The sequence below is a fragment of the Tursiops truncatus genome, chromosome 16 (genome assembly GCF_011762595.2).
Source record: "Tursiops truncatus isolate mTurTru1 chromosome 16, mTurTru1.mat.Y, whole genome shotgun sequence".
NCBI lineage: Eukaryota > Metazoa > Chordata > Mammalia > Artiodactyla > Delphinidae > Tursiops > Tursiops truncatus.
The window spans coordinates 75,474,447-75,489,669 of NC_047049.1; the positions used below are offsets into that span (position 1 = coordinate 75,474,447).

The 15,223-nt window shown below is 38.4% G+C and overlaps 1 protein-coding gene across 1 annotated transcript in view; it reads right to left on the bottom strand.

Moving 5' to 3' along the window:
- The window catches only part of RYR2 (ryanodine receptor 2), a 510,050-nt gene that overhangs the window by 231,974 nt on the left and 262,853 nt on the right, over nucleotides 1-15,223 (bottom strand). Inside the window, exons 30-33 of the mRNA XM_073793696.1 lie at nucleotides 5,849-6,057; nucleotides 4,870-5,222; nucleotides 2,571-2,685; nucleotides 947-1,107 (exon numbers count right to left, since the gene is read on the bottom strand). Coding sequence (XP_073649797.1) covers nucleotides 947-1,107; nucleotides 2,571-2,685; nucleotides 4,870-5,222; nucleotides 5,849-6,057 — 838 coding nt within the window. The remainder of the gene's footprint in view (nucleotides 1-946; nucleotides 1,108-2,570; nucleotides 2,686-4,869; nucleotides 5,223-5,848; nucleotides 6,058-15,223) is intronic.

A 15,223-nucleotide genomic window follows, 5' to 3' on the forward strand; every position in this document is an offset into this window, starting at 1 on the left:
TATTATCTCCTTTCACTGTCCCCATCTCTGAAAATCAAATATATCCCTCAGAATATTCCTGGAAACAGGTGGTTTGGGGCCCCCCCCCATACTGACGTAAAGCACTCTTCATTGGAGAATTTTTGCTAGGCTCACTGTCTCAAGTGCTAAGTTCACTGCGGTTCAAGTGTTACAACCTGAAGGCAGGGGAGGGAGCTTCCGGTCACCAAAAATCATGGTGCAGGTATAAAAGAAAAGCAACGTTATGGGGGGGCTCTTTCTATGAGACCCATCACAGCAGATCAGAGAGGATGCACGGGCACACAAAGTAGATGCAAATGACCAGATCTTCTCTTGTATTATCTGCAAGGAAGATAGCCTTCTTCACTTTTTTGAAGGTATGGTTTGAGTTTGGTTTGTTTTATAAATGAAAAAGGATGGCACAGAAACTGTAACCGACTTACCCAAAGCCACACAGCGAGTCAATGGCAAAGCTGAGGAAAGAACCCACGGCTCCTCAGTCTGAGTTCAAATGCGTCCACCTGGTCTAAACCACTAGCCCACACTGTCTTCACCTTTTTCTCCCCACCTCCTAACCAGCTCCCATGGTACAGATCAGACCACAGGCTAAATGCCTCACAGTCACCTGTCTCTCATCCTCAAACAATGGCTAAGTCACGGTAACCCAAGTCATCAGTCGTGTGCGATGTCACCTGAAGGAATATATGATTATTACCCCCAAAAGATGCACTGCTCTTACTTTATAAGATTTTGCACTTGTAATATATTCAGATTCCTTACCGGCTTGTATGAGTCACAAAAAGGACATGGACATTAACGGTCTGATTACACTGTTCCTAGAAACAGAATATTATCTTGGACATAAAATCCAAGAGAAAAAAAAATGCCTAGGTTTATCAACATGTTTATCAAATGTCATTCATGTAAGAAATCGAGGAAAACCAACCTTTCGTGCACCTTTCCTTTTTCATCTCCTAGAGTCACAGTCACTGTACGAACTCTGTCCAGGTCAAAGCCTGTATCATACTGTTGGAAATCGGATGTGATCCAGCCCACCCAGACGTTGGCAGGTTCTTGTCCAGGAAAGATTCTCACTGAGTAATAGTACTGTCGAGACAGCAACACCAAGTATTGGTGAAGTAAAAAGAAACAAAACTTTGACTTGCAATGTCTAAGAAGATATGTCTTTGTTTAAAATCGTTTGGCATATTTGCAGCAACATGGATGCAACTAGAGATTATCATACTAAATGCAATAAGTCAGAAAGAGAAAGACAAACACCATATGATATCACTTATGTGTGGAATCTGAAATATGACACAAATGAACCTATCTATGGAACGGAAACAGAATCACGGACATAGAAAACAGACTGGGGATTGCCAAGGGGAGTGGGGTGGGAGAGGGATGGACTGAGAGTTTGGAATTAGCAGATCCAAACTGGTATATGTAGAAAGGATAAATGAGAAGGTCCTACTGTATAGCACAGTATAGGGAACTATATTCAATATCTTGTAATGGATATAATGGAAAAGAATCTGAAAACAATATTGGCTTGGCCAAAAAGTTCATTTGGGTTTTTCCGTAACATCTTATGGAAAAACCCGAACAAACTTTCTGGCCAACCCAATATACACAAATGTATAACTGAATCACTTTGCTGTACACCTGAAACTAACACAACATTGTTAATCAACTATACTTCAATAAAAAAGAAAATAATAGTATATTCAATACTAAAAAAAAAATCCTTTGGCCTAAGCAAAATGTTATAGGCACAAAGGACTGATGTGGCGAAGGAAAAGTCTTAAAACAGAGATCCTGAATTATTTCAGAAATAATGGGAAAAAGAGAAAAGACTATCTGAGCAAAAGATGATCTGAAGCCTTTTATACTTCCAAGTATGAATGGATGGGGGAGTACATATATAGTATGTTTATGTGATAAAATCATCAATCCATTACACAGGTAGGCTTTGAATTCTTCAAGCGGACACGAGAACAATAATCTACGCTACAGCTTTTCTACCTGTTTTATACCTTGAATATGCTATCACTAACAAAATATTTGGAACCCTTAAAATCACTCTGAAATAGTTCAGATCTGAAAGTCAAGTTCAAATATGGGGACATTCTAAAAGGGACACAGCTATATATTTTTTCCATTTGGCGTTTTATGAGAAGTGCTTTAAAAATTCAAAATGGCAGACAGCACACCTTGACCTCTAACCAAGTATGATAAATGATCTTGCAGACATATCACTGAGACAAAAGAAACTGCAAAATGTACTTGGAAAACTTAAGTGGCAAATAAAATGCTGTCAAGAAAGAGGATAACAAAACCAGGACTGAGGGTGCCATTAAGGATTATTTTTCCTAAAATAGCTCTCTTATTGCATAATATCCATTAGAATACACATACATCTTTCAACTTCTCAGTCCCCAAGATATAAGTGAATAATTATTTTAAAAGTAAGCTTGCTAAATAGTACGAATCAATGTTAACGATTTGAAATGCAAAGCATGCTCACTGACAAATCGAGATAAATGACAAAAGCTGCAACCTCATACCGTGGACGTTTGCATCAAGTAATCATAGTCGTCCCTCTCATCTGCCAGGACGTCTTCTGTGAGTCTTGCAGAGTGGCTGGTGCTGTAATCTGGCTTTGTCCTTCTGAGCAAAAATCTGGAATGTAGTAGAGGACTAGGAATAAGCAACATTAAAATGTTCTGCCTATCTCAAACACAAACATATAATTAACTTAGTGGAGTGGTTGTCAGCCAGGATGATTAGCTCCCAAGAGGACATCTGGCAATATCTGGAGATATTTTTGGTTGTCACAACTTGGTGGGGGAGGGGTGCCACTACTGGTGGAGGGATCCTGCTAACCATCTTACAATGCACAAGGCAGACTCTTACAATAAATAATTATCTAACCCAGAGCGGCAATAGTGTTGAGGTTGAGAGTTTCATATTCAGTGTAAGAAAGGATGCTAAAACAATCTACCTCCTTATCCATTAAAAAGTACTATTTAGAGAGAATACTCTAAGGTTCAACCAGTAACGTAAATATAAACATCTTAAAAACTAACTCTTGGGAGAAAACACAAATCATATATCTGATAAGGTTAATATCTAGAATATACAAAGAATTCCTACAACTCAGCAACAAAAATGCAAATGACCCAATCAACAAATGGGCCAAGAACTTGAATAGACATTTCTCCAAACATGTTATGCAAATGACCAATAAGCATATGAAAAGATGCTCAACATCACTAATCATCAGGGAAATGGAAATCAAAACTACAATGTGATATCACTTCACACCCATTAGGATGGCTACTATCAAATAACCAGAAAGTAACAAGGGTTGACAAGGACTTGGAGAAATTGGAACCCTCGTGCAGTGCTGATGGGATTGTAAAATGGTACAACTGCTATGGAATACAATATAAATTTTTTTCCTCAAAAATTTAAATATAGGGCTTCCCTGGTGGCGCAGTGGTTAAGAACCCACCTGCCAATGCAGGGGACATGGGTTTGAGCCCTGGTCCGGGAAGATCCTACATGCCGTGGAGCAACTAAGTCCGTGCACCACAACTACTGAGTCTGCGCCCTAGAGCCCCCGAGTCACAACTACTGAAGCCCGTGTGCCTAGAGCCTGTGCTCCGCAACAAGAGAAGCCACCGCAGTGAGAAGTCTGCGCACCGAACCAAAGAGTGGCCCCCGCTCACCACAACTAGAGAAAAGCTCACACGCAGCAACGAAGACCCGATGCAGCCAAAAAAATAAATAAATAAAATAAATAAATTTATTTAAAAAAAATTTAAATACTGAAGTACCAGGCATCCCAGTTCTGGGTATATATCCAAAAGAATTGAAAGTAGGGTTGTGAAAAGATATTTGCACACCCAAGTTCTTAACAGCATGATTCACAATAGCCAAGAGGTGGAATCACCCTAAATGTCCATCATTGGATGAATGGATAAACAAAATGTGGTGTATATACACACACACTGGAATATCATTCAGCCTTAAAAAGGAAGGGAATTCTGACATATGTCACAACACATATGAACTCTGAGGACATTAAGCTACATGAGATAAGTCAGTCACAAAAAGACAAATACTGTACGATTTCGTTTATATGAGGTATCTAAAGCAGTCAAATTCATAGAAACAAAGAGTAAAATGGTGATGACCAGGGGCTGGGGGAGGTTGGAAAAGGCACGTTATTTCATGGGTGTGGAGTTTCAGAGTTTTGCAAACTAAAAAAGTTCCGAGATCTGTTTCACAACAATGTGAATATTCTTAGCACTACTGAACTGTATACTTAAAAATGTTTAAGATGCTAACTTTTATTTTTACCACAAAAAAAAAATTCATAGGGCTTCCCTGGTGGCGCAGTGGTTGAGAGTCCGCCTGCCGATGCAGGGGACACGGGTTCATGCCCCGGTCCGGGAAGATCCCACATGCCGCGGAGCGGCTGGGCCCGTGAGCCATGGCCGCTGAGCCTGCGCGTCTGGAGCCTGTGCTCCGCAGCGGGAGAGGCCAGAGCAGTGAGAGGCCCGCGTACTGCAAAAAAAAAAAAAAAAAAAAAAAAAAAAAAAAAAAACTTCATAGAAAAAGTAACTCTTGAGATAGATTGTTAGTGGTAACAAATTAGCTGGCCAACAGGCTGCTTTTTCTTCTGTAGAATCCTTGGTACATAAAGAAGGAGGAAGAGGAAGAAAAAATTGACTTTGGAAATCCCTTACCCACTATTACCCTCTCCAGTGATCCCCTAACATAATAACTATATATTTAAAATCATTTAAAAATTTAAATTAAAAATTTTTTTTAAATCATTTTGCATGTATCAATGACCTTTGTTTCAGACGAGAGGGCTTTTCCTGAGCATAATCTTTGTGGTTGTTAAACTCTGGTTTTGTAACTTCTTTGTCTTTGTCCACTCGATCTGGCACCATATGGCCATGAGCTGTCTTCATGAGAACCTCAAAGTCCGAATCCACATCATAATCCTCCAAATCATTCTTGGGCCCAAAGAGACCAGCGCCAGGGATCCCTCCAGCCGCAGTCTTGGAGAAGACCTCCGCGCACTCGATGGGCATGCTCAGACGATAAAACATGAGATCCGTGCTGCTGTTCTGAGAGCCAAAGGACTTCTGAGTGACCTTTAAACACGGGGAACTGTCGATGGTGCCGTCAATTCTGGTCACCTAACAAAGGAAGACGTGATTGTTCAAATGCTCATCACCGTCAGTTTCCTGATTCTAAAACCCTAACGGGCATCACACCTTTACAACCCAAAACATGGCCCGCCCATGGCATAATTTCATAAATGAGATCATTAAATAGAGGGACTGCTGTGTTACAGACATACTCACAGTTCTGTTTTTAACTCAGAAGATGATTTGGGAAATTCATGTTAAAACTGTATATATTCAGATGGAGCCTGACATTGCCTCCATAAAAAAAGAATTATATACAGTTGACCCTTGAACACCGCAGGTCTGAACTGCTTGGATCCACTTATATGTGGATATGTTTCAATAGTAAATACTATAGCACCACATAATCCGCGGCTGGCTGCATCTGTGGATACAGAGGGCCGACTATAAATTATATGCAGATTAACCCCTAAGTTGTTCGAGGATTAACTGTAGGTAATCAGTCTAATCAGCCTCTCATAAGTACCTAAAATCAGAGGGTAATCCTGTCCTTAGATTCCCCTACAGTGGAACACATCAGAGCCATCATTTTAAGTAAATGACAGTAGCTGTCCAAGTGGGAACACCCGCTCCTGGTTTTTGGCAATGGTCTGATTTTCAAAGGAAAAGCAAACCTCAATATGTTCATGGTTTGATGGAACTTGGAGAAACTGAGGAAGCCTCTTGCTTAGCCACATGGTAATATCCCTGTTCGTGTTAACGGCAAATGGTTCATAGCCCTCTTGTAAGCCACAGATGGTGAAATATTTCAAGGTGCTGACATCCTTTCCAAAGTTCATCCTGCCCACTTGAGCCACTCCAAGGCTACATACAGGTATGAATCCTGGGAAGAAAAAAAATACATCAAAATCTTCAGTATCATTCGTATAAGATCCTTTCAGCATGGAATCACCAAAAGTATTGCTCTAAAACTCTTAGCTTTGTGAGAACCGTTGCCCTGAGGTGAAAACAATAGTGGGGTAAAGAGACCACGGACACTAACTATTAAATGTGAGTATCAGAAGACCAGTATTTGCTCTTGGCATCATAATTCCTTAAATGTGGGCCCGAGCTAAGTCCCTTCTTCCATCCTGGACTTCTGTAAAATGAGGTGACTACTAAGCGGCCCCGAGTCCTCTGGAAATCCTGGGAACCACAACCCCCTCCCCACAGCCTCCCAGCCCCGAAGTGCAGGTGACTCTCTTGCAGAGGGAAAATGAGAAAGAAAGTTAAGTGCCAAAGCGCATCGCCGTAAGAGCCTGAAATGTGCAAACATCAAACACAGCTGAGCTTTACATGTAACTCGAAGAAGAAAAAAAAAAAGGATCGGAGGCCACATTTTTAAAGGTGTTCATTCACTTATAGCTGCTTTTGATCTTTGAAGAGAATTTTGCCTCTTTTTTTCCCCCTAGGGTACCCTAGATCTAAGCGTAGAAAATATAGATATAAATAAGAATTCGGAAGTAGCTGCTAAAATCCTACTGAAACTCCTCCATCTGTCCCTTTCCCTTCAATGTCACTGTTGGTATAGATTAAGCAGGGTAATGCAAAATTAACATAAATAGCTAAGATAAGAAATCAAAAAGTTAAAAGTTAACAAGAAACTAAATCAAAAGCAACAGGAATGAAGAAAAAAACAAAATATTTCAATGTACGGCAGGGATGGTTAATCTTTCCACTATTAAATAAAAAGGGGAAACTACATTAATTTTGTTAATTGTCTGAGTTCTTTGGAATCAACTGTCTGGCAAGGGGATGAGATGATACTTTTCAGTGAAGGGGGCATTTACGTACTCTTCATATCTTTCTGTAATATTTTACATGAAAGTTCAAGTAGTCAGCACAATAAACAAGGTCAGTATTGGGATGCAGACTACAAATTAGAGGATCTAACTTGCAGATCAAAAAAGCAGGGGATCCTCAGAATAAGCTGACAGATTTCTACCATTATGATGTCCATTTCTTTCCTTGTTGAAATTAGTGGCAGTGAAAGCAATGTATAACTCCCAAGACAGCACAAGACAATAGAAATTACATCTGATAATTCATAATGATTTCATCCAGCTTGTATCATCAATATATATTTAAATAAACGGTTGAATCATAGCATTACCAACCGGGAAGCAAGAACACATCCAGCTGGGTTCAAGGAAGTGTGAATGATGAGTTTCTAGCTAAAACTAAAAAAGCCACAGCTGTGTCTGCAGCTGTGCCAGCTCTTGATGCAGTAGTCAAGGAAAGTTGTCTTACATAAGTGTCCCCAAAGGAATCAAAGAAAAGGATTGGATAAATGCAATAGATCTGAGACAGCCTGAACTACATTTGCACAAACGGGAAAACCTAACGTTCATTTGACATAAACTAGGGGATACCGAGGCAGAAACATCTCTGCTGATGCTACACGTTTTTCTTTCTAACCACTTTATATGTAGTTGGAGTTCCTACTCTAAAAGTGAAGTTACTGGATACCTTAAAATATCTGTAGAGTAGATCTTTGGGTGTTTGTTATATTAATATCTGAACTTTTCTGTATGTCTGATATATTTTCATCTAAAAAATCAAGTATTTAGTGTTGTGCGCAAAGATTTGTGTCCTAAACTGTTCACTATGGCTATGTATACAATCATAGAATACTGTTTGGACAATAAACATGTTTTTCTTTTCCTGGAGATGGTATACTACTTACCTTTTGAAAATCTGGTTTTCAAAAGTTCATTAATATATAGGAAAATATTCACAGTATGTATTATTTCGAGAAAGGAAGATGGAACATATGGCTTATTTTTAAAGATGCAAAAACACCAGAAGGGGTTTTTTTCAATCAAAAAAGTTTCAGAATGGTGGGATTTTTAATGCTTTTTCCCTCTTTTTATGTCTCTCAATTTAATAATTTTTTTCAATGAATATGTATTTTATGATGACAACAAACGACAGCCTTCGTAAAAATAAAATATTCATTTAAGGAAATGGGATATACCTACATCTTTCTCGTATAGAAAGGTGGAAGAATGATGTGGATATAAAATGGTCCAAACAACATGTTCTTCAAGTTGCTGAAGTTCAAGTTCTCATTGCTAGTCTCGAGTGTGCAGTGAGCTTGGTACCAGAAATCTTGCTAATAAAATTACACTAGTACAGGAGTGCTGAAAAGTGATTTAGCAGTATGCATTAAGACACTTTTACCTATTCATTTCTTTATCCAACAGATGTTTATTGAGCAGCTACTGTGTGCCAGAAACAAGGAATACTAGGTCACTAACACAGACCCAGCTAAATGTTCTCATAGTCTAATACGGTGGGGAGACAAGTGAAGAAGTAATAAAGTAACCTACTGACCCATCTAAAAAGAGGGAGTGCTAAGAGCTGAGGAAGAGTAGAGAGATGAAGTCGGGAAGATTTTGCAGAAGAGTCACCATCTAAGTAGAGGGCAGACAGGCAGTCCTGGGAAATGACTAAGAACAGGGACTTTGGAATCCAAGAGACCTGGATTCAAGTTTCAGCTCCACCACTTCTTGGCAAGTTACTTAAATTCCCTAAGCTTTAATCCTTTCTTCTGTAATATCTACCCACGAGGGTTATGGTTTTAAAAACAAGATCCTGTAGGTATAGTGCTTAATATATACGCTCACTAAACTCAATTTTAAATGGGAAAAAAAAAGGTAAAGGAAACTAATAGGTGTAATAAGAGAATGGTTAATTATGATACATACACAGGATTAAATAGGTGTAGTCATTAAAAATCATGTTCAGGGCTCACCAAAATAAAACTATACAGGGAGGTAAAACACGGCAACATTTAAAAACTGGCGATTCCAGGTGAAGCGTACACAGGTGTACACTGCACTATTCTTGCACTTTTCTAAAACGCTGACATTTCTCAAAATATGATATTGGTAAAACTACCACAAGTTATGCTTAAAATACTTTTATGCCTTAGGACAACATATTATATATAATATTAAGTTTAAAAAAGGTGGCAAAAAATTATTTTTACATCTCAAACCTTTAAATGGGAGAAAAACACATTAAAAGTCAAATTTCTCTCTGGGTAGTGGGAATATAATTTTTAACCATTTTCTTATACTCCTTTGTATTTTCCAAATGCTCAAAAAGAATATATTAATTTTATGAAAGACAAATAGATACACTTTTTCATTAGCTTATAGCAGCAGATGGTTTTTTCACTGCTGTAGCGTTTTGGTCTCCTTTAAAGGAATTTATTTAAAGCACATCCATGAGTAGAAATTATGCTTTTTTCTCTTTGTAATTTAAATGAAGTAGAACTTAATAAAAATTAAATTGTATTCTGACTTCAGAAGATGCAGTTTTAATAGCTGTTATGATAATAAAACAACAAATATTTCTAAAAACTACATTTTTAAAATTAGCATATCACAGCAGGAACAACTACATGGCAATGGTATCAAAGCAGATAGAGAGCGGAGGAAAAACTCCAGGTACTTTTCAGTGGCCACATGGGAAAGGGCCAGGCCTCAGTCACTTCCATTCAGCCAATGCCCTGAAAATAAATGTGCTGACAACAGATGAAATGCTTAACACACAAGGCTCCCTAACAGCAGCTAATTCCCTGAGTGTTCATCTCAGTGACCCTTAACGACCATTCATTGAGACAGGAATCACTATTATCTTTTTCCAGTGATTTAAGTCCAATCTCGGCTTAAATCACAGCTAAGTGGCCAGAAAATAAACCCAGGTCTGCCAGATCTCAAGCTCCGTGCTTTACTTCAGGCCTGCAATCACCAAAGAGTAGAGATTTTAGGTTTCCTGGACCATATGGTCTCGGTGAAAACGACTCAAGCCTGTGTTACAGCGCAAAAGCAGCCACAGATAGTACGTAAACAAAGGAGCATGGCTGTGTCCCAATAAAACTTTACTCACAAAAACTGGTGGCAGGCTGGATGTGGCCCTCAGACCTTAGTTTGCCAACTCCTGCTCTAAGTTTTCAATATTCAAACACTGTGTATCAGGTCCCTCCATTTGGCAAATATCTAAAGAACACCGACCAGGTACCAACCGCTACTCTAGGCACTGGAAATACAGCTGTGAACAGAACAAAAAGGAGTCCCTACCTTTCCGGAGCTTATCTTTATGTACAGAAGGCAGATAAAGAATAAATAAATAGTTACCAATATACATAACACAGTGTCAGGAAATCATAAATGCTATCAGGACTGACGGAATGTTTTGCCATGAATACATAAGACAAGTTGATAAATGACCTCACTCTTAATCATTTCCTACAGCAAAACATGATAACTGAGGTTCAATTCTTTATTAGCTTGAGGTATGCTGAACGCAAAAATATTCCAACCCAATGAAACAGACTTCCACAAATTCACACACACACCCCGGCACAGGTGAAATGTTGGTCCTACCTTCCTGTCCTTTGTGTTCTCGATCTTCTATTCCAAATACCTTAACTGACACCCTGCAAATAACAAAGTCTGATGTATCTAAGGGAAGTTTTCTTCCTGGCAGTGGGTCTTAAATTAGAACACAGGAGTCCAATTGGTTACTTGGGCCTGTGCCAGACCCGCCCTAGCTATTTGTAAATCTGTTAAAACAGTAGCTACAGCTTATGGTTAAACTGCTTCCTCCAACAAAAGACAGATGGCTACAGCAAATTTTAACTTTCTCTGTTGAGAAGACTCTTCGCTCCTGGGCAGAGAGGAGTGTGTTGGGAGCACGCAAGTCCAGCAAAAAGAACTGGCGGTCACAGGATGTGGCGCTGAGAGGCCGGCGTGAAAAGAAGATAACGCAGATCACAAGCATACCAGCTTTTCCTAAGAATATACGATTTCAGATTTCAAATTTTCTAAAATACAGATAGGAATCAACATTTATAAGCCAAACCAAACGGCCCAGAGCAGACAAAAATGGCCGATATTATACTAACATGTAAATTTGAGTAATTTGATCAGAAGGAAGGGTAACATTTACTGGTGGCGTACTAGGTGCCAGATAATATATAAGCACTTTCCCATTCATTATTATTATTATGCTTTTTTTTTTAAATTTGGCCACGTTGTGCGGCATGCAGGATCTTAGTTCCCCCACCAGGGATTGAACCCATGCCCCTTGTGGTGGAAGCACGGAGTCTTGACCACTGGACTGCCAGAGAAGACCTCCCACTTATTATTAAATATTAACCCCACTTTTCAAGATGAGGAAACAACTAAGATGTTAAATCATTCTTGTCGAAGGTCCTACAGCTAGTTGAATGGGATGCTAAAAGTTGAATCAAGAATGCAGAGGAGGGAAAAACAAAACACACTTGCCTTAGATTTCTGGGCTCTTTAGACTTGCAAGGGGCATGAAAAGACCATTTTCAATTAGTGTTTTTTATTTTAAGGATATGAAAACAGAGGGGCTGGCCATCTGCCCAAGATCATATGGGAAGAATGATTTTCAGAATACGGTCTAGAACCCAGGGCTTCAGACATGATATTTGTTGCTTCTGTTTCATGTTGGCTTCGAAAATGAATTAAGGAATTATGCTAAGTGAGGTCTTAGGGAACTTTCCATGATGGAAATGCATGTTTAGTGCATGGACTCTGTAACATCAATGCTGGCACAATAGGGACATTCCCAAACTTTCTTCCTGGCTCTTGGTTTATTTCAGATAAGCAAAGCAGTAGAACTTTTATGTTTGACCTTAAATATCATTTTAAAGCCTTCACATTCTCTCCATCAGTCCAAATCCAGAAAAAAAGAATGCTTAATATACATAGGGTTCTGACATCCTTTATTCTGATTCCTTAATCTTTTCAGCATAATTTAAACATTAAATCTTGCTGTTTGGCTCTATAGCATTCATAAGTAATAAGCCATTGGTGTTGTACATCTGTATTACCCCTAGTACCTGAAACATTCATTCACTATATGCAAAACTGCCAATTTGCGGATAGGCTAGTATATACACAAATGACCTCATTAACCACCTACAAACTTTATTCATTCTCAAAATGGTCTGTAAGGTACAAATTTCCTCTGTTCATCAATGTATAAAATTTAACTGTCAATTAACGGATCAGTTTAGGCTAAGCAGTTTGAATTTCACTGAATTCCCCAATCATTTCACAATGAATTTCCCCAAACAACATGTTGTTTAGATTACACACACATAAGCTCAAAAGCTATATATTAAATAATAATAATCTGAAATTTAACACTAAATATGAAAAATCTCCCCACTGCTTTAAGTATTCCATGAATGTAGTACATATTTAAGAGTTTCATTCCTGCAAATACCCAGAGTGTTTCTAGGACAGCTTCCCTTTCTGATTCCAGAGAAAACTATGAGACTGATTATGCTGGTTTCCATCAACTTCCTACTCTTTAGAATTTGTCTACCGCTTTGTAACTGTCTTTATCTTCACTCAAAATATGTAGTGTCCCAACCCAATTCCCTGACTGTTTGAATTGCTCCACTGCAGTGAGTCATAATCCTAACTTCTTCCTTCCTTCAACAATAGTTTATTTTTAATTAGGGCGATTCCCAATAACGTTACTTTCCCGGGTCTGATACAACCCTGGGTCCCAGGTCCGTACCAACAGCAAGTTGTACAGAATGTCACTAGTGACAGAATGGACAGATGTTATATGATGGAGCCAGGAAGGTAGGTATTTGGGACAGTACAGACCCCACCTGATTTCACACCGTGTTGACAGCTACTCTTCTGGATGAGCCATACACGTCTGCCAAATAGTGCATATTTCAACTGAGGGTAAAAAGAATATTGTATTGTAAGTAGAGACTGACGGTTCTATATTCTGTTTTTTTCTTTCTTTCTTTTTTTAAAGGCAGCAAAATAAAATCAATAATGGAAAGTTATCCCTCTCTTTTTCCTTAGAGGTCTTTTCTGCCTAAAGCTATGCAGCTATTTTAACTACAAAAATATTCTTCTGGTTTTCTGCCAAGGAAAGGAAGTCCATGCAGTCTCAGCACCAGGAATTCAGTTTTGCTCACTGTCCTTTCAAGTGGCAGATACAGAATCAAAAGCATCCTTTCTGGATTTGATTATAATCATTACGGGTGTAGAACCCGAGGGCCCTGAGATCATCTTTACTTACAGAAGAGCTGACAAGCTTGAAAAAGCTCCAGTGTAATGAGACATTTACACAACGCAAGATACATCCCAGAGCCTACTTTGTAAAACACAGGTAACCTCCAGACAAAATAACTATTCTCTCACCATCTGGCAAGATGTTAAATGACTCTCTGCCTTGCTTTAAATTAAGGATATGATTAGTTCTTCAACTTACTGGTAACACTAAGCTCTTACATAAGAGTAAATTGAAAATGGTTCTAGACGAGTATGGGATATAAGCGCAGAGCGGTCGTGTATTAGTTTCCTCGGGTTGCCATAGCAAAATACCACAGACGTTTTCTTTATTCATTCATCTATCCACAGACACTTAGGTTGTTTCCATATCTTGGCTATTGTGAGTAATCCTGCAATGAACATGGGAGTGCAGAGATCTCCCTGAGATCCTAATTTCTATTCCTTCAGATCTATAGCCAGAAGTGGTTTTGCTGGAGCATATGGTAGTTATAGTTTTAATTTTTTGAGGAAGCTCCATACTATTTTCCACAGTGGCTGCACCAAGTTACATTCCCACCAACAGTGCACCAGGGTTCCCTTTTCTCCACACCCTCACCAACATTTGTTACCTTCAGGTTTTTTTGACTATAAATGTTCTTACAGGTGTGAGATGATATCTCGTGTTTCTGACCTGCCCTTCCCCGGTGATTAGTGATGGAGAGCACTTTACGTATCTGTTCAGTTTCTTTGACCATTTTTTAAATGGGTTATTTGTTTTTTGTTTGTTTGGTTTTGGTTTTGGTTTGTGCTACAGAGTTGCAGGAGTTCCTTATATATTTTGGATTACCCTTTATGAGATATATGATTTGCAAATATTTTCTCCCATTCCATAGGTTGCCTTTTCGTTGTGTTCATGGTTTCCTTTGTTGTACAGAAAGGTTTTAGTTTAATTCCACTTGTCCATTTTTCCTTCTGTTGACTTTTCTTGTGGTTGAAAAAATCACTGCCAAGGCCATTGTCAAATAGCTTCTCCCCTATATTTTCTTCTTCGGGTTTTACAGTTTCAAGTTTAATGTTTAAGTTTTTAATCCATTTTGAGTTGATTTTTGTGTATAGTCCAAAATCATGTTGTGCACAGTCACAAAAACATTTTCTGTGTGGTTCAAAATGAGATAAGGGTCCAATTTCATTCTTTGCATATGAATATCCTATTATCCCAACGCCAGTTATGAAAGAGATGACACTATCCTCACTATGCATTTTTGTTATGCTTGTCAAAGATCAGTTGACCATGTATGATAAATTTCATAGTGAAGTTTACCTCTCAATAAAGTTCAGTGATTGTCTCTGTAAAAGTATTGTATACCTTCTGTTAAAGTGATAACTAGTGATTACTGAAAACACCTGATGTGACTGTAAATGGTATCTTCTATTTAATTTAGTTTTCCAGGTTTTCTGTTAGTATAGAAATGCTACCTTGCTAAATGCTCCAGTTATTCCTAGTAATGTCTGTAGGTTCTATAGGGTTTTCTCTGCAAATGATTAAATTATCTGCAAATAATTATAGATTGCTTTTCCTCTTATTCCAATTCTTAACATTTCCAATTTCTTCTTCTTGTCTATTACAAGTTTGAAAACCAATTTAGGACTAGAGCCTTTTTAGCACAAGAATAAACTAAAGTACTGAAAGAGTTTATAAATGCTCTATATTTAAATTCCTCTCACATCTACCTGTCTTTATATCTGTGCCATGCTTGATTTAGGATTTTTACCGCCTTCATCATTTCTTCTTATTGCTACAGAGAACGTCAGCTTAGACATAAATATATTGGCTAGTAAAGCAATCAAAAGAACAATGTGGTAAAATATACAAAAATATATTTATTATCTACTAGCCCTGTTCTTGTCCCCCACCTAACATGGTAAGAATCATCTCCACTGGGC